The sequence below is a fragment of the Mycteria americana genome, chromosome 7, assembly GCF_035582795.1.
Source record: "Mycteria americana isolate JAX WOST 10 ecotype Jacksonville Zoo and Gardens chromosome 7, USCA_MyAme_1.0, whole genome shotgun sequence".
NCBI classification, from domain to species: Eukaryota; Metazoa; Chordata; class Aves; order Ciconiiformes; family Ciconiidae; genus Mycteria; species Mycteria americana.
In genome coordinates this window covers 12,543,909-12,563,767 of record NC_134371.1, presented here as the reverse complement: position 1 = coordinate 12,563,767, position 19,859 = coordinate 12,543,909, and the positions used below count along the sequence as shown (strand labels likewise).

Sequence of the window (19,859 nt, the reverse complement as noted above, 5' to 3'; positions counted from 1 at the left end):
CTGAACAAGTTGCTAACAGTCTTCTGTGTTATTTTGCTTAGGGCTCACCAGTAAAGCCTGTATCCATCAGAGAATTTCAGAGAACAGAGGATACAAGACGATATTTACATCAAAACAGGTAAGAATATGTGGTACCAGCAATTTTATCCAAAGTTTCATGATGAAAGCAGAGCACATATTTACTGAATGTGTTTAGAAAATGACATTGTTTTCTGTTGCTTCACCAGAAATGTGCATGGCACTTTATTTATAAGTTATTGCTCCAGATTAGGAATTTGCATTCTAATAATGGCAGTGACCAAAAGGCTTGGCTGTAAATCAGTTGGTTAAAGAAACCTGCCAAATTAAAATGTATACTTTTAAACTGATTTAATATCTGCTTTTCATGATTTAATATGTGCTTTGATTAAATAGTTGACTTAAGCTATATTACATAAAGGACAGAAGGGATAAACATCCTGCAGGTTTAGAGGAAGCATAAAGAGAGTTACTATGGAGTATCTGATGTGCTACGAGGTCACATTCTTGGTGGACTCTTGGTATCTGTAATACTGTGCAGGTTTAGTTTAATTTAAAATGTGCTTTTCTGTGCCATAATCATGAGCTTACGTCAGGGGAAGAAGGGACAGAATGGGAGTCAATGCTGAAAACAGGTCACTTAGTTGAACGAAGACGACTTTTTGAATTATGTCCATACTCTTTAATGCTTGCTTGGCTTATCGGAGGGAATGTTTACCCATAAAATATGCATCAGAGTTGGACAGAATATAAATGAGGTGGTTAGGTTTGAGAAGAGGCTTTTGGATGTCTATTTAAAAGACCGGAAGATAAGCAAATGTGTAGCTTCTTGCTAATGGAACTAAAATAAAAATTGATAGAACCTTTAATATGCCATTGAAGCATTTCAGTATTATGTGAAGTGAAAGTGAATGTGCAAGGACTCAGCAGAAAACCAGCTCAATTGTACTAGGAATGTTAAAAAACAAAAATTAAAAAAAAAAAAAACCTGCTAGCCATAAGTATGTCGTTACTTACACTGTCAGTAGAAATTAATTTTTAATGGCATTCTAAAATGTTATTGAAAGAGAAATTGAAATCAAGAATAGTGTATAAATTTTTCCAGAGTTATGGCAACATTTTAATAGGCATTTTGAAATGTGCAGTAAATGTGCAGATACAGTAGCTGTACTGATATAAAGGAGGGTAACCTCTTCAGCATATATCAGCATTCTTTATTCTTGTCGTGGTTTAACCCAGCCGGCAACTAAGCACCACACAGCCACTCGCTCACTCCCCCCTGGTGGGATGGGGGAGAGAATTGGAAGAGTAAAAGTGATAAAACTCGTGGGTTGAGATAAAGACAGTTTAATAGGTAAAGCAAAAGCTGCACATGCAAGCAAAGCAAAGCAAGGAATTCATTCACTCCTTCCCGTGGGCAGGCAGGTATTCAGCCGTCTCCAGGAAAGCAGGGCTCCATCACACGTAACGGTTACTTGGGAAGACAAACGCCATCACTTCGAATGTCCCCTCCCTTCCTTCTTCTTCCCCAGCTTTATATACTGAGCATGACGTCATATGGTATGGAATAACCCTTTGGTCAGTTGGGGTCAGCTGTCCCCTCCCAACTTCTTATGCACCTGGCAGAGCATGGGAAGCTAAAAAGTCCTTGATTTAGTATAAGCACTACTTGCAACAACGAAAACATGTCTGTATTACCAACACTGTTTTCAGCACAAATCCAAAACATAGCCCCATAGTAGTTACTATGAAGAAAATTAACTCTACCCCAGCCAAAACCAGCACAATCCATTAGGCTCTACAGGTAAGGCATAAAATAATACAGCAGTCTGACATGTTCTCCCCACATAAAGTGAGTGCTCTTGGTTTGAAAGACTGGGGATTTTTTATTTGTTTGTTTGTTTATTTTTCTATTTGAACATTTGTGATCAACATGGAAATAGTTAGACTTTACGAACACTGGATTGCATGACATATCTGAAGGAAATAAGACAAGGCTAGTTAGCTAGGAGAGAGCTGCCATTTACATAGACAGATTTTAATGATAAAGGAAATTGTAGTTCACGAGGGTATCCAGTGTTTTCAAAATTTAACTTAAGAATGGCAGTGGATCTTCATGCGGAAGTAGTTAATCAACGATCTAAATGAATTGTAGCTTATTCATATTATGCCGCAGCAGAGTGAAATTCTTAATGAGGCACTAAAAACAGGTCATATTGTTGTTGCCTTCAAAAATGTGAAAAAACAGCCATATGACAATGAGTAATTTTTTATATTTTAAGCTTGTATTAGTCAAATATTTAATTTGTGGCAATCACAAGCTGTAAACTGCTTCCACAATAATTCTGTGCAAATGCCTTGGCAGGCAGCCTCTTTTTTTTCTTCAGCATGCTGGAGCCATTAAAACTCTTAGAATTGGATGTAATGCAGACTTCATCTCAAGAGTACTTAGATTAGTTGATTCAATTCAGCAAGTACAGTTTGTGCCTCTGGACAGACTGTGGTGCATTCCTGATGCAACAAAGCTGTGTGTACTCTGGTCTGAATACACTTCTTGGCACTCAGTTGAACCCAGTCCTGTCCGTTCAAAATGGATTTGTCACGTGCATCAGTGCTAATTTAAGTAACAGAGGAGACCTGTAGCATATGGGTCTTCCACATCTCTTAAGCTTCTCTGGGCAGAATAGGTGATAAGTGTACACACACAGGCAGCATGACTGACATTTTTTGGAAATGCATTGGAAAGTATCTCTCTATTCCATAGTTGCCCCAGGAGTGAAGGTTGCAGAGTCTAGGCTGTAAAGAGTAAGCTACTCAGTTTCCATGAACCTTTTTTTCTAGGAAGCAACATGGCAGGGAACGTACTGTAGACTGTGGAAGCTGGGAATTGTTTCAGTGCTAGCAGCTGCCTTCTAGCAAAGAACTGGCTGCAAAATTTCTCTTTTACTGTTGATATGATGGATAAGAGACAGATCTGTTATTTGTGACTTTGATGGCTTGTATCACTGACAGTTAGAAAGTCATCACTTGATTGGTGAAGTGAGCAGATTTGTTCTGAAAATATCAGAGGATGCTAATGTTTAATTCTGTTCTTTCCAGAGCAGAATAAGGGCCACAGTAACCAGAACATAGTCTTAAGAGAGAGATTCCATCTTTGTGTATTTTGAAATCATTGTTAATTAAAATACATTTATTTAATTATGAACTGCAGTAGTTGTGATCTGACTTGGTATCACAATGTGATTCCTTTGGTCATCCTGAATTTCACCTTTGTGCTTATCTGAAGCTAATTGTCTAGGCAATTACTCTTACAAAAACAGCTGTAATCTAGAGAAGAATTCATCTGACAGTAGTTTATGTGCATCAGTGGCCAATCCCCCTTCCACCTGGTGTTTACCCGCAGGGACACTGATGAATTACGAAGACCTGAAACTCTAAATTTGATGCAGGACAGAGAGCATCACCAAGTACTAAGGAGTTATGTGGACAGGACAGAGAGGTAGGGAAAAGAAACATATAGTTTCTACTGATTAATTTTGTTTTCCCCCCTCCCTAAATAACTGTAGTAGCCAGTTGCTCCCCTAAATGAGGATCATCTGAAACATTCCTGGATTGGTTACTTAACCAGCTCTTAGAGAATGGGTATAAAGTACTGGGTATCTCAATGTAATAGGCCAAATGTACAATCCCATTGGTACATCCTGAGCTGTAGAAAAATTTTATCACAATTCAGGAGAAGAGATAGAAATGACTGCACAAAATCTGTCATGCACAATGAGTTAAATCATTATCGCAGCAGTTCGTTTAACAGCTTTGCTTACCAAGCAGTTACTCTTCTGATTTGACGAGATACTTGTGTGTCACTGACAACTCATGTATGAAAACTTGTTTATATTTAAGATAAAAAGTATACTTACTCTCTGTTTTTCTGTTTGTCAGACCCCCAGCTGATTCACCGTACTTTCTCTCTCTATCAAGTCACCACAGTCAGGTAACACATTGAGCTCTTACTGTTTCATTCTTTTGGACGCGTTTGATGCAAAACCAAACTTACGTTAGCCATAAGACATGGGCTGTTTCTCCATAACCTATCTGTTTTACCCTGTGTAGTTCTGTCTTTACAGCCTGGTGCACTGTTTTGTTCCAGGTGCCTAATACAGATCCCGAGCTGCACCGCAGGCACATAGAGCGTACCCGTCGGGAGGCCCAGCTAGCAGCGCTTCAGTATGAGGAGGAGAGGATGAGAACAAAACAGATCCAGAGAGAAGCTGTCCTTGACTTTGTTAAGGTACCCCCTTTTAGTACCTACTTGATACTTTATCTTTTCTGAATCCCTTAATGAAAATTAATTGCCAAGATCATTAATACTTGTACGTTGCACTCTTGGGCATGCATGGTACCTTATAAAGAAAATGGAGAAATAGCATTTAATTCCATTCAATGTTGGTGCTGTAGCTTAACATAGAGAAAACTAGAAAAACTAGAACTGGGGAGGAAGATGGAAGAGATTTACCCAAAATATGGTTGTTGTAAAGAATTGTGTTTTTACGTAGTCTGCCTCATTCTCTCAATTCTTCATTTGCATAGATGTGACAGGATTGGTATAAGAAAGAAGGGTTCTTTATTTGAGGAGGCATAGAGACAATTTAATTTTGAAGACAGATTTGGCAGAGAAGAAATCTGTCGTACACACAGGAAGATAATGTTGCGTGATCTATTTTGATATTTTATGATGCGTAAATAAGTTACCTCCAGGTAAAGCATGGGTGCAAATGTATGGTACATCAGATACTCTGTGGACATTGCGTCTTCACTTTCTCTTTCACTGCAGTCAATATGAAGTAGTCTGCTGCTTAACACACAAACTTGTTTATATGCTAGTTGTCTTTAATTTATTTTACTGTTTACTGCTCTGGTGACCTACCCAAATCTTGCCATCACAAATTTAAGAAATGTTACAGTTAATATTTTGGGCTTAGGGTGGTCTGCAGAGAGGAAAAGAATGTTATATTGCATTTATGTAATGTATAAAGTTAGTTTAGAAAAAGCCTTTTAGCTGCCTCAAACTGGGCTTTTCATTAGCACCAACTAATCTCAGGCCCTTGGCAATGTTTTGTAGAAAAGCTGCTTTTATTAAAGATTCATCTCAGTCTTTCAGATAAAGACTTTAGATACTTAGGATGCATTTTATTCATTGATGAGCCTTTTAGGGGTTTTGGTTTTGTTTTTCTTCTGTTGCCTTTGTTATTCATGAGCACTTTATTCTCAGCAATTAAATTCTTCCCTTGGGTTATATTTTGGGTTTATTATGCATCTTTAATATGCAAAAACCAATTCGGGTTTTTTGTTTTCATGTGGAATAAAGGCTGGTTTTTTACTAGTAATATCAATGAAGTTTCAGCTCAGTGGAAAGCTGAAATTTCCCCAATGCATGTTTTATTTAAAAACTAAGACTTCTTGTGTTTTAAAACACTTCTAAATTATGCTGGTTTGTTCTGAGCTTTTGTTTCTCTGTCACATTATTTTAAACTGGTCTTTCATTTTTCCTTTTTCTCTATAGCAAAAAGCATCCTTAAGCCCTCAGAAGCAAAGTCCTCTGAATAGTGAGGTAAGAGTCCAATAAGAGTATTACTAGGGATGTCAGCACATGAATTCTTAGCTCTCTCCATCAGAGATATTTTCCTGATTATGGAGAACTGCAGGACTGGGTTATAGCATAGTTTTTTCACACTTATTATTAAGCCTTGGGTTGGGATTTTTTTGCTTATGGGACCAGTCTAATATTTCCTCTGTTCATGTAGATTGCCTGTCCAAGTGTGTTGTTTTATTGTTTCTTGTATGTTTTCTATGTTTAATACAGAAAATACATTTCATATTCCATTTTGAGATGCTCCTTGTGAGCATTACAGTTTACTTTCTAACAGGAGTATTCAGACAAGTTATTGTGTTGCACTCATCCTTCATTGATCAATTTTCTCCTGGTTTCCTATCATTAGATCACCAGTTATCCCAGAAAGATTAAGCATTAGAATTTTGAGGCCTATCAGAAAAAGAAATAAATAAATTTTTAAAAAGTTTATTCTAGTGTAGTTTTATAATCAAAAACAATAAGTCAGTAGGGAACACAAATCATACAGGGCTCAGTCTTCTAGAATATACACAGCTGAGCCAATGACATCTGTTCACTCTCTGCATCAGATTTCTGCATAGTAATAGCTCTTCCACTGCTTGCCATCCCCACTTTCCTCCAGGGGAAGATAAATCACTTGGCACTGTTAATCAGATCAAAACTTTTAATAATATAATGAATATAAATAGTTCTTTAGCAGCATTTTCCAACTAACTCTTTTTTGTTAGAAAATTACTGAAACGTGGGGTAATTGAAATAGTTTTTGCTCCTTTTCCTTCTTAATGTTCTTCTGTTCTTAATTTATTCTTTTTAAGGGTCCTTTGTTCTACCACAGTAAGAACTGTGAATACGTAGTTGTCTGTATTTGCTTGAGACAACACAGAAAGCAGAATAATTGATTCCTTAACTAATACGAATACACTATAATTCATGGGTCATGTGGCTATATATTCCTACAGAGTTACATAACTTTATGGATTTTTAACAAAAGCCTCACAATGCTATAAACAAGCAGTACATGTTCCAAAATTTCTGTCTGTTCACATACCGTGTGTTTCTGACATTCTGTGTGTTTCTGACATTACTCCATCTCTCCCGCCTCCCAGTGTCCCTTTCCATCCAGAAGGTCTCAGCATACTGATGATAGTGCCTTGTTAGTGGTAAGATCCTGCACGTAATGGCCTTTTTATGTGGCAGATTCTAAAGCATAGAAATAACAACATGTTATGATTGTCTCAGATTAGACCAACTATTTTAGAGCTAATCTAAATAGCATAAAACATGAGCATCTTTGAAAAGTGGCTTAGCTGTGAACTTTAATAGAATGAGTATGTTGGTACTTGTACTGTCAGCCATTTGTCAGTAACATAGTGATGTTTTTCCACAAAATAATTAAAGCTTATCTTTTTCTGAGAGCGGAAGAAAATTACTGATAGTAAAGAACAGCTTGTAAAATTCCAAATTCACCTCTAGTTGTTCTGGTTTGATTCCTTCTCCATTTAGCTTGCCTTCTACTTTAACTTGTTTGCATCCTGCACATTGTGGTTAGAAATACTTAGTATCTTGGTAACCATATCATAGCACAGGGAAAACCCGCTCTGCGTTTGAATGCTACAAATCATGAAATATTCCTCATACCTTTTTATTGTTTATCAATGAAGATGTCTTAAAAATAATCTATTTTGAACAGTTAGCAAAAATAAAAACATTTATGTACTTCATGTTTTATGCTATTTCTTCCTTTATGGCATCTTAGCAATGTAGCATAATTAAAGAATATAATTAATGCCATAATCCATGTCTATAAAAGAAAAATACACCTGATTTGCCTGCTGTTGCATGACTGCATGCCTGGGATTTATTTTCTTAATTCATGTGCTTCCATTATCTGCCTAAATTTTCTTTAGGCAGTGCTCTCAGTCAGAATATCTCTCTCCAGAACATGTTGGTCAAGATACTTACTGTCCCTTTATTCAGACTTTTTGGTTTTCCTGCTTTCACATGACTAGCGCTGTGTGGGAGGAAAAGAAAGCTCATAATATTAGAGAGAGATTTAGTTGTGATCATGCATGTGCCTGTTTAGAGAAATCACAATCAATTAGCATATAAAAATGTGCTTTCATATTTAGATAATAAGAAACAGGAGAATAGCAGTCATTTGGGTTAAGTGATGATATTCTGTTGTCAGTGAATTCATCTTTGGAATGTATTTTAAAGATACCTTTAAGGACCCATTTCTATTTGATTGTGTGATCCCATGACTTTTGTTATAAATTAATATATAGAATTTTACATTATATGATTTGGAATTTTCAGAAGTTATTTTGAAAATGGCTTCCATTACTGTTTGTTTCCTTTGTGTCTTTAACCAAGTTACATCCTTGCACTTCACAAAAAAGTGGACAGGCTGATAGGGAAAGATTGAACTAGATTTGAAAGCAGTCATTTCTCTATTCATTTTTCTTCTGATTCTTTGCTCTTTTCAGCAGCAGTGAACTATAATAGTATATGAAATACTGGGTTTTCTGAACTGCTGAAGTATGATCTGCAGCTCTATTTTGTAGTGGAAATACACGCTGCGTCTAATGGTGACATATGCTAGGGCAGCTCTTTCTGGCAATTATTGTAACTGGAACGTTAAGTCCACGGTAGCTCATGAATTTGTAGCATTTTTGTTTCCAGAAATGTATTTTGTATGGTAAAAACTTGTTCAACAACAAGGAAATGTTCAGAAGTTGGAATTTCATTTGACATTTTCCCTGTCCTTATGCATTTGAAATTTAGCTAGGTCTAATTTCTGAGGATGGTTTTTTCCTCCACCAAAGTATAGAGGCATTTCATATCAAAATTCTATTTGCTAATGGCAGTTTTCAATACACATTTTCCATTTACATAGTTTCTTCTCTGTCTTTTTCTCTCTGTGCATAAAGACTGCATGCAGTAGTGGAAACTTTACCTTACAAAACTTTTGGACACTGAAACTTGCAGATAGGTTAGCTTAAAAAAATTAAAAAAAAAAAAGTTCTGCTAGATTTTCCACTGATTGTTCTAGCTTTATGGTGTGGGAAGAACACTTTGTGGCAAAAGAGGAGAATATTACATAGAGGTATAGTAAAAGATCTTTTGTTGAGCATTTCCCTCATTACATCAGAGCTCTCTAAACTGTGCAGTTGCTTTTCTTTTGCTCCAAACAATGTTTTCAGCTCAGGTGTAAGGGAAAGATTAAAAAAGTGATGTCTAATATGTAGTTAGAAAGCAAGTGAGCATTCTTTTATTTTATTACTTCCCTCTTCTGGTATTGTTACTGCTTTAACAAAAATTTTCTTAAAACCAAAATTTAAGTTGTGAATCTCCTTTTTTAAATCTTACATCATGTTTCTTTTGGTCTTCTCCTTGTCTTTTCTCACTAATTGAAATTTAAATGTATTCACATTGTACAGGTTACTCTGACCATTTCCTGCTGTTTGTAAACAATTTCAGGACAGTCTGTTTGAACCCACAAAAGAACTACCCATACTTTCTGTGAAAGTTAATAGTTCAGTTTAGTTATATGTTTCTTCTACATACCTCTGATTTGAAGTGGAGCTTGGCTGTAGTACTTTATTGCACACCGTGGTGGATTTCTTTGTGTTGACTTGTAATAGCCAGACTAACCAAAATGTTGCTGAAGAAATGTAATCACTGGCCTTTCTGAGCAAATGTGCTGTATACCTCAAAATTTTATATTAGTCATATCGTGCTTGCTTTTCTCACAAGGATAGTCCCATTTGTTGCAATTGAGATTACTTGTTGAGATAGTATCAAGGCTTCAGACTTGGCTACTGATTTCAGCCTTGATTGCTTATGAATCTCATTTTTCCCCAAATATCTTCTTGTTTTCTCTCATACTGTCCCTTACAAGGTGAGTACTATGGAAGGAAAAAAAACCAAAACATCCTCTCAAACTGCTGCTCAATTACTCTGTTGTGAAGCCCATGCAATACTTGATAAGCATCAGGCAGCTGGTGTGACCTCTTCCTTTCATAACCTTTGTGTCATTGCTGCCTTGTGCTCCCTTCATTGCTTGTGTTTTCTTGTTGTGGTCTCAAACATGGCCTGAGGCCATGGTGTTACTGTTAGCACATGGGATCTCTGAAACATTTTAAGTTAAGGCTTTTAGGCACCAGTGTGTTACAAATAATAATGGTATGGGTAAAGTAAGCAGGACTTGAATTATGCTAACTTGTACCCTGGAGTTTTCTCTCAGACCGTTGGTATCCATTTGTGTATTCAAACGTTTAATAATCACATTCCCTTAAAATATCCTTATTTGGTTCGTACAGAGTTCTGGTTGGGCTCTGCTTTGGCAGTCCCTGTATCTACAGTTGTTTCTGGCACAGGGAGATTTCACTGACTTCAGTGCTAGGCCTAGAGGCCAAGTGCGGCATGTGCAGTAGGGTGTTGTAAGTCTGAGTTGCAGCATCCTCATTCCTTTTGTATTGTGGCTACCTTTTCTTACAGTTGTTCTTTGCCTCACTTCTTCCTTTCTTCCGTCTCTTTCTTTCCTTGCTGTCCCTGACAGAATGGCTTTGAGCCTGTCTTTGTGTTTGAGATTGACAATAACACCAATACCATTAAAAGAAGGCCAGGGACCCGCAAACAGGTGAAGAGCATGCAGTGTGTTGCCGTTGTGATTGTCCTACCCTGTGGTGTGCCATGTTCCCCTTCCCTTCACCCGCTGCGGGGTATGTGGGTTGTGATGACTTCTTGTTAGTCTGCATCAAGGTTGTCTTGCTCTTTTCATACAGAAATACACAGTTAATGTTAATGTTACAGACCACCTAGTTCTGTTTTTATTTTACTGTTCTCATATACTAGCTAATGTTTTGCTTAAGTCGAGTGATATTTTGAAACTCTTTAAAACAAAAAAAAGAAACCCATGATTTTTTCTCTGCACTGCTGTGGAGAAGGAGACTGTCTTAAGGATCAGCTGTTAAGTCTGCATAGGGCCTACAGATGTTTATATTTAAGGCTTGCCCTGAGTATAACCTCTCCTTCTAGTCCTCCCTGGCTGTACTGTTCTGAAGTGGCAGAATAGTTGCAAATAGTTTTAAATACTAACACTCCCAAGTGTGTCATTCACATTTGTGGAGTTTCTAGGTGTCATTTGGTGGTGTTCTGCTGTGCTGAACTGCCACTCTGCTGTTGAATGCTGTTTCAGAAAGTATAGTTTCATTCTTGAGCCATTCAGTCCTCAAACGTTAGCGTTTTGATTGTGCTTTCAATAAGACACAGAATTTGGCCTTCTAGATCCACCTGTCAGTGACAGATTGGCATGCTGGAGCTCCTGTTCTGTAAACATGAAAAGTTGTTTGGTTGGTTGGTTTTGATACTGGCTATAATTGAAATTCGGCTGCACTTTTTTTGTGACAACACTGTAAATCTTCACACTGACATCTTCCCCGAGAGCTAGATTCCACTGACGGAATCTTACTTACTTTGTGTGTAATTCACAAGGATCAGCATTAGGTGTTTGTGGCAGACACAAAGTGGACACAAAGCAGACACAAAGCCCGTTAGATGTGGGTTTCTCTGATTTTACAAAGTTGATAGGAAAATAACTTACTAAAAATGTGTAACATACTTGAAACATTAAAAAGAAAGCTATTTATTTTGAATAGTGGCTCGGAATGAACTGTTGTAGGGTAAAATTTCCTTTTGTCTGATGGCATAGGTGTTACATTAGGTGTTACTAAAGAAGCTTTTACCTCACTTACTGTTCTTAGTTCTGCTTTTGATGTCGCTATGTTGTGTGTAAAAGAAACATTGCATCTCCCAAGCTTATTAGCCAGAAAGTTCAGGAGGGTAGGAAGGCTTTAAGTGTAGTTCAGCAAGTATGTATCTGTTGCCTGTTGAGTGTTTCTGAGAATGTGATTATGATCACCTCTTCCTTTTTAACTTGCCTACTGCATTCCACCTTTGTGCATGACCTATCAGCCAGCCATTTGCTAACACTGCTACTGCCTTCTCTTTCTTTATGCATTCAGTCGCTCTCAGGGTTGAATCAAGAAAGCTGTGCTACTACCCTGCCTAATGCCTCTACCTTCAGTCCTATCAAGGTATCTCTTGCTACTATCATTCACCAGTAAAGCCAACAAAAAACTCTTGGATCCACACATCTGTGTTAACAGGTGTTAGTCTGTCAGCTTCTAATCAAAAGTTCAGGTAGGGTAAGAATCCAATTTACCTGATTAAACTGTAGTAGATATTACCTCATCGTAGCTTTAGGCTGTGTCTACAGGAGGCCTAAGCTATAAAAACATGGTAACCAGTCTCTCCTCTGAGGGGTTCTTGGTTGTCTTTGATGTTGCTTTTTCTGTACAAGATTATTTACTCTTGACCAAGTTGAGTTCATCAAAAGTACTCTTGTATTCTTCACCAGCTTACCTTTGAATACAGATATCCTATATTTCTTTCTCTTCTGTGGAAACTGCTATACTGAATGCATTCATCACAAGAAATCATTAGTCTGTGTAAGCCCTGTAATGAAACCACAGTGTGTTTTGCTGGGGAGAGTGATGTTCAGTAAATAGCAGTTTTGCATTAGCAAAGGTGTCAGAGGTGTATCCTTATTGGTGCTGCTGTAATGCAAGTTCTGTATGTTATCTAGTTATCTGTTTTTCTGTGTCCCCTTTGTAAAGAATACTTTGAAAGTTTTGGTTGGAAGGAAGAGTAAACAAAGATTTGTCATTGCACGGTCAGTGCTGTTTCGTCATTCTCTTTCCTCAGAAAAAAGCAATTGTGTCATTTCTGCAAAAGAAAAAACTTTGTCACTTTCTGCAGAGATGAGACTTGGGGAACAACATACTGTGGTTTTTTTCTGAAACACATTTAGATGGATGGAGCCTTTTTAAAACGCAGCAAATTAAAATGTAGTCAAAGCTTTTCCAGATTAGGACCATTTATACTCTTCTGTTTTTTTGTCCACAGAGTGATGACAGATCTACCATCTCCCCCGGCTCACCTACCACTCAGACAGGTAACAGGGAAAGGAAGAAAAATTTCTGAAAAATAAGATAAAAATGCCTGCTTGCTTATTTGTACTATGAAGAGAAGGGAGCATATGTTCCCATCTCCGTATGGGGCACTGCTGTGTTTGAGAATTTACCCAGTTATTTGGGTCCACTTAAAAACACATGAGGGAAGAGACAACAGGGGTGAAGCATGTCCTCAGGCAGAGCATAGGGTTTGGCTGGTTTAGGCCTTCATATAGGCTTTGGCACACAGATGCATTGAGCAACAGTCAGAACAGTTGTTGGAATTGGTATGTGGAATGTGCTTTGCATGCAAGCATCCTTGGAAGTGCCTTTTCCTGCTCTGCGCTTTTATCATGCATGGCTGTAATTTATTTTGTCATTATTACATTAAAATTTTTGGTTTGTTCTTTTCAATTACCATGTTGCTGAACCCATTTCCTATTTAAACTCTAACCATTTCCTTCTTCCTCCTTTCCTTTCCTGTGCCTTTCCACATTTGTTTAGTCCACCTTTCCCCTCCATATCCTGGCCATGCAGCCCCGCCTTCCTATAGAAACCCTTCCCAGCGACCTGAGAGTTTCCTTTTCCGAGCAGCTGTCAGGGATGAAGCAAACAAAGGTAGGTTGTATAGCTTAGAAGTTAGCTAGTTTTGCTACGTTATATTAACATCTGCATTACCTAGGTTTTGCACTCTTTTGTTACTTCAGGTCATTATCATCAAACTACTTTTAGAGTTCCATTTGTAGACATACGGCATCGAATACTTAATGAATAAGCAGTTTTTTATTTAGAGTTGTCAAATATTCTTTTGTCATATTTGTGGAAGTGTGGGATTTTGTTCTTCCTGGTCTGTGCTTACACCTAAAAAGATACTGAGGAAATGCCACAAAAGCCTTCAACCACTGATGAAGGCAGCTTGATAAATTTTGCATTGCACAGTAGCACATAACAAAATTGCAATTTCTGTAGAAAGACTGAACTGTTTCAACATACTACATCCGGCAAAACTTTGTCCTCCTTTGGTGAATTATTATTAGCCAACAGAAAGAACAGAATCTAAACAGAGAGGAAAATGTGTTCTAGAACACCTCATTAGCTTGATTAATAATCAAATGAAAGAAACAGATTTGTGAAAAGGAATGCACCGTACCCATTCTGGAACCTTGTGTGTGCGTGTGTAGTACAGCAGTGAAGCACAGTCAGCCAAACCGTGCGTAGTAATTTTCTTTCCTTCGTACTACTTTTTTAGCTGTTACTTCATCTTCTACCCGTGCCTTGTCTCCTGCTAATGATTCTGCAGACCCTAGAGTAAGACAAAACTCCAAACAGCGAGAGGAGGAGCTGGAGCTAATAGAGCAGCTACGTAAGGTAAGTGCTGCCAGGAGCCAGTATGTGGACATCTTAGTAAATGTATTGTGTGCATCCTGCTAAATCTGTCCTTTTGTTTTAGATCAATTTCACTGAACCAATATGGTGAACAGTTGGCCAAAATTAGATGGCATTGTACAGTCCGAGTGTTTCTTTCAGATGGATGCAGTGGTGTTCACTTTGGTTTTTGTGGTGGATAAAGTCAGCTTCAAGTTCTGTCAAATATATTGTGCTGACTCCTGCTTCTGACTGTCGGGTGATGTCTACTTTTAAAATAAACATATGCTTTCTTTCTTCCTTATCAGCCTTCACACTTGTAAGGAACTCCCTGGAGAGTTGCCTTACTGTCTTCTTTTTAATCTTTTTTTAAAAACTCCTCTTTGCTGTAAAGCCCACAGAAAAGCAGATGTAATGCGGAGAGTACTGCCAGTCATGGTGACAGCATGGTTTCCTTGTGTGCTCTGGATCCATCTATTGATTCTTGCCTTATCCTTAGTTAAGTGCAGAACATCTGAGGTACAAGTATTCCTTATGGTTGTGCTATTTGCCTGTTCAGGGCCACCACGTTCCTCGTTTGTGCCCAGGTACAATGACAATACATGTGAATATTGAAAATGTCACATGGTATTAAGGTACTGCTCTGCTTTGCCCCAGACTTGTTTCTGGAGAGCATGAAGGGATTCCTTGAGGCGCTCTAATTAATTGTTTGAGCTTTCTCAAGAAATAAGAAATCCTACTTGTTAAAGCTTATTTTAAAAGCCATAAGCATCCCAGATGGACAGAGAGAGTTCCTTCTCTTTGTGAATTTTAAAGTAAACACAATCTTTTTTCCCTAAAAGGAGAAAGTTATCTTAAATAAAACAACACAAAACAAAACTTGGTGCTGTTTGCAGAGCCTTTCTCCTGTTATCTCAGAATGCTTTGTATGTAGTCTGTCTCTTGTTCTGCTTCCCAAGTAAGCTTAAATCTTTTTTTTATACTTAAAAAAATTTAGATACAGCATAACATATTCATTCCCTTACACAAATGCTAACTACCTCATTTCTTTAAAACTATTTATGCCAAGTAATTTGGGTTTTTCTTTACAGCAAAAAATGTTATCATTACTTTTGGTAACTATATTGTCCTCCAACCCACAGACACAACTATTTTTACCTCCCTTGGCAGAACCATTCTCTGAGAATATGAAGAATTAGGAATACTGTTCTTCGACCTCGATTTCCATTATGTTTTAATAATGGTTGTATTAGTCCTCTGTGCTGTACAATGAAAACTGTTCATTATTGAGCTTAACTGCTCCCAGATTGTGGTCAGCTCTGGGCCACAGCAGTGTGCAGAGCCTTCCTTGGTGTTACTCAGAAAACTGTTTAGAAGCATCATGAGGATGGACAGAGAGTTGTAATGGAAGTGCTTCTGCCTCTTACAAAATGTTCCGCAGAATGAAACAGTTGGAGGAAACCAGCTCTTACTTTTTGTGTGTCTATGTTCCATTTTTCTACAGAATATAGAATCACGGTTGAAAGTGTCATTGCCCAGTGATCTTGGAGCAGCTCTCACTGATGGTGTTGTTCTGTGCCATTTAGCTAATCACGTGCGTCCCCGATCTGTTCCCAGCATTCATGTCCCCTCACCTGCTGTTGTAAGTATGTAATAGATAGTATTTTATAGGTGTCCAAAATAACATCCAATAAAGTTCTGTAATCCAGACACATGCTAAATTCAGTATTCTCCTCTGTGAACATACGTGACAAAAAAACCCATCTGTTCTGTCTAAAGGTCTACAGGTTCATTAAAAGAAATTATATTTGGGTTTGTTTCATTTAAATGAAGTTACTTTTAACACAGATTGTAAGAAAATGTTAATGTTAACTTGAAAACTAGTAAGTAAGAGACAGTTCAGCATGAAAACTGAAATAGGATATTTCAAAAGATCAAAAGGTCCAAGAAGTTCAGGAAAACAGATAGTAGGAAAATACAACATTCTCTACAACGTTTAGGATCCCACTACACAAGACAGAAAACAGGCACAGAAGCCAAGCTGATTCTTGTGTCCACAGCACTACAAATTCCTCTGCTTAGGAATTTTAGCAGAATACACTAAAACTACTTGGAGAACAGCATCTCCTGGAACAAAACAAATCCAGTCATACCTTTGTGATAACAGGAAAAAAGGTGGTGTATCCGGGGACTGTTGAGAGCAAGGAAGGAAGCGCACAGAGAAGTTTGAAAATTTCTGAAATTGTTTTTCTTACCCTGCCTAACTGCAGTGTTTCTGGAAAGCAATGAAGATGATATACTTCTGGGTGCATTACTGTCTATCGTGTAGGGAAAGCACAGAATTAGAGAAAGGTCAAGAACTGTGATATAACAACAGATTATTTACCTAATATGTATTTGTGGAAGTTAGAAAGTTCAGTGAAAATATTTAGGGTCAGCTACTTAAAAGTAGTATGGAGAGGCAGATTGCTTGTTATGCACCTTTAAATTGTGTGAATAAGGAAAAAAACCTGAAGACTGTTCCTGGGGCAAGTTGTTGAAACATGCATGTTGTGTTTGCTTTTCCTTATTTTGGAGTCAGTCTTTGTGTTGGTTGGAACTTGAACTGGCACTTACAGGGCTGCTTACTGTATCATTGTGGTTCCTCTCCCTTGGACTTAATGTGAACAGGCAGATGTCCTCATTATTTTGAGAACGATTGAACTGGACACGCCAACATTTTAGGCAGATTGTGGAATCATTAAGAGAGAAGGCATACAGCCGCTATTCAGAAGACTTGCGTCATTGAGAATATCTTTTCAATGGCCTGGTTTTATGTGCCGTTGAATATTCTGTGTTAGGAATTAAATCATGGCTTTGTCATATAAATCCCAAGGAAGAGGCAGCCTTTAGTGGCACTGCTCCAGGAGCAGAAGAGGCATCATGTCATTCCTCAGTCAATGTGATCTTTGTATTCCCTTCGTCCTTTGGGAGAAAGAAGTCAGCACTAGCCTTTAACGTGCTTTCTTGGTGGGGAAATACGGCACATTGAGGAGACAGAGCAGAAACCCCACCACTTACGGAAAAGTATTGAACCCACAGAGGCCGCTGCCTGCTGCTATGTAGACTGTGGGTAGCTTGTTCAAAGGAGCAGGAAACTTGTGTCTCTTTAACCAGAAAAGAATAAGTTTCCAGGATAGAAACAAGACAGAGCCTGTGCTGTGGTATGTCTGTGTAGAGGTGTGAAAGCTAACTGTAGAAAAAAAGCTTATTTGAAAAAATGCCAGTGAGTGCAATTCAAACACATCTGCAAGAGGCTTACAAGCAGCAAGCTTCATTTCCAGTTTTCTTCCATTATTTTTTGGTTTCATCTAGCCTTCATTTCTTTATCTCTTTGTTAAATGAAGTATGGTTTGATATTTATATATTTTTGTATTGTAGTAATCCAGAACAGACTCCAGATTGGTTTATATCATGAAATTTCTCTGAGCTCACAGCATGGAAGCCATGCATGTGTGTTTCATTCAAAATATATTTTAAAAATTATCATACTGTAGTCACTAAAAGTGTTAGTATAACACCTTGTATATAAATATTGCACAGCTTAGAATTGTCTTTTTTAAAAAACATCCAGCACTCATAAATTAGCTTTTCATAAAATAGCTTTGAAACTTGGGCTTGCTTTTCTAAAGAAAAGCAAACTACAGCAGAGCCTGCTTTGAATTAGAGAAGCTTATGTCAGTGCGGTATGTTTCTGGCAAAGAGATTTACTAAGAGTTTTATTTAAATAAAAAATAAAGATCTTTTAAAATCCTGCCAATTAAGAACACTGTATGCCTGCTTCCTTTACTTCTTTGCAGCCTAAACTTACAATGGCAAAATGCAGACGAAATGTGGAGAATTTCTTGGAAGCTTGCAGAAGGATTGGAGTGCCTCAGGTATGTATTTCTACTACCCTGATACAATGTTTCAGGTGCAGTTTTGTATGATGCTTCAGAAAATAAAACCTTCTTTGAAAGATTTGATAAAAACTAAATTATTAAAAGTTTAGAAGGTTCACGTATAAGCTGTGTCTTGCGGTATAGATCAGACTTACCTTGCGTTGTCTTCCAGAGCAAAATGAAGTCAGATATAGTTTATCAGAAGTCTGATTCACTTACTGCTGTGACTCAAATTCATAGTAGCTGATGCAGTTTGAGTCTGCCTTTAGAATTGCAAGGTATTTCTATAAAAACAATTACATTTCCTCAATATTAGATATTTGACAGTTTAAAAGTGGGATAAAACTTGGATGATGTTTTGCATGTGTTATTTTTATCCCAAAGCTTTTTGTGTTCCTACAGAATAATTCTCTTACATGAACATCTTTACTGTCTTACCAACAAGTCACGGTATTATTGGCCTTTCTCTGATGGTAGCTATCTTTGCATAGATCCTAATTCTTTTGTTATGTACCACTGGTAGAAGTCTATCCTCTGGTATTCCTTGTCCTCTTCTGAAACTTGGAAGAGCTGGGAGGTGGGAACATAGAAAATAGTTCATCTGAGTCCAGTTACCCTGTTTTATGCTGTCCTGTCCTTTTTCCACTGTGTCTTATTCAGCAGCTGTCTCAGTACAAATAGTTTTGATAAGTCATGTTTTTCTTAATTTTTCTTCTAGTGTATTAATTGATTTGGTTTCTTATCCTGCTAAGCATTAGTGTTTCTGTGGTAGGTGCTGTTTTCTTTCTTTTGTATTGTGAAAGGGAAAGGTAGACCCAGTGACTCATTTCCCAGCTATTTCTAAAAGCAATGTTCTCAAGTCAGTCATGCAGTATTTTCTGGTGTTTTCAGATAGCTTCACTTGCAGGCATTTGAGCCATTGGGATTTTAGGATAACATTTATTGAGCTGCCTGGCAATTTCACATGACTCAGTGGTGAATCGCGTTGGAACATGGTAGGGAGTTGTAAGTAACCATTAGTACTTTGAAATCCTGCACTGTTTTGGTCCCCTAAGAAACTTCAGACTCTTACTCCCAGCAGAACTGTACAATATAAATTCGTCTGGGGCAAAATTGTTCAATTCCATCTCAGCTTCCCTATTTATAGCTCCCTCAAAAATGAAGATGTAATTTTTATGGGATTGCATTACACTGAAATGACCCACATTTAAAAACAAACAAACAAACAAGCCACTCAAGAAAAAGTCCCCTATAGACCCAGTCTGCTACATCTGCTACACCTACTGTCTAGGACCCTCCTGTTTTTCTCATATTTCTTGCTTTAATATGAAAGAGTTCAAGGAGAGTGTCTCTGGGGAAACTTACTGAAATACCCCCACTTGAACTCTAAAGTTGCTCTCGCATGTCTACATTACATGTCTACTGAGATGTGAACGTGAGATATCTGTATGCAAGAATGGTGTGGCAGCCTAGTATATTTTTCTGGAAAAGATGCCTGCAGGTATTTCCTTTCATTTAAATTCTAATTACAAAAATAAAAGGCTTTCTGAAAGTATGGATCTATGTAGAAATACTTACCTTCTAAGAGGAAGGCTACTTTTAGAAAATGCTAATTACAGGCACCACAGTGGAGCAGCTATTTCTATAGGACTTTGCTAGTTAAAGCTCTTGCGTCACAAGAAACTGACAGTTGAACAGATTGATCCATGCATCTAGATTTCACTGATTTACAGCAGTTACCTGTGTGAAAGAGAGGGAAAAGATACACAGTGGGAATAGTTACAGAACACTTAAACTCTAATTAGCAATAGCTGTTTCTGCAGGATACTGCATTGAAGCATCAGTTACACATAAATAATCCCTTGTCCTGCTGTTCTCATTAACTAAGATACATGTGGAGGCTTAGCTTTG

General features: G+C 37.7%; 1 protein-coding gene across 13 annotated transcripts in view; it reads left to right on the top strand.

Moving 5' to 3' along the window:
* Positions 1-19,859, top strand: part of LRCH3 (leucine rich repeats and calponin homology domain containing 3) — a 71,719-nt gene that overhangs the window by 44,399 nt on the left and 7,461 nt on the right. For 4 of the 13 annotated variants that reach the window (XM_075507095.1, XM_075507096.1, XM_075507092.1 and 1 more), the window contains exons 10-20: positions 42-118; positions 3,422-3,517; positions 3,958-4,009; positions 4,166-4,306; positions 5,579-5,626; positions 6,754-6,807; positions 12,617-12,665; positions 13,168-13,281; positions 13,913-14,031; positions 15,533-15,670; positions 17,868-17,945. In XM_075507095.1, the coding sequence (XP_075363210.1) occupies positions 42-118; positions 3,422-3,517; positions 3,958-4,009; positions 4,166-4,306; positions 5,579-5,626; positions 6,754-6,807; positions 12,617-12,665; positions 13,168-13,281; positions 13,913-14,031; positions 15,533-15,670; positions 17,868-17,945 (966 nt within the window). The remainder of the gene's footprint in view (positions 1-41; positions 119-3,421; positions 3,518-3,957; positions 4,010-4,165; positions 4,307-5,578; positions 5,627-6,753; positions 6,808-12,616; positions 12,666-13,167; positions 13,282-13,912; positions 14,032-15,532; positions 15,671-17,867; positions 17,946-19,859) is intronic. The other 9 variants (XM_075507099.1, XM_075507103.1, XM_075507097.1 and 6 more) reach the window with 5 other exon arrangements.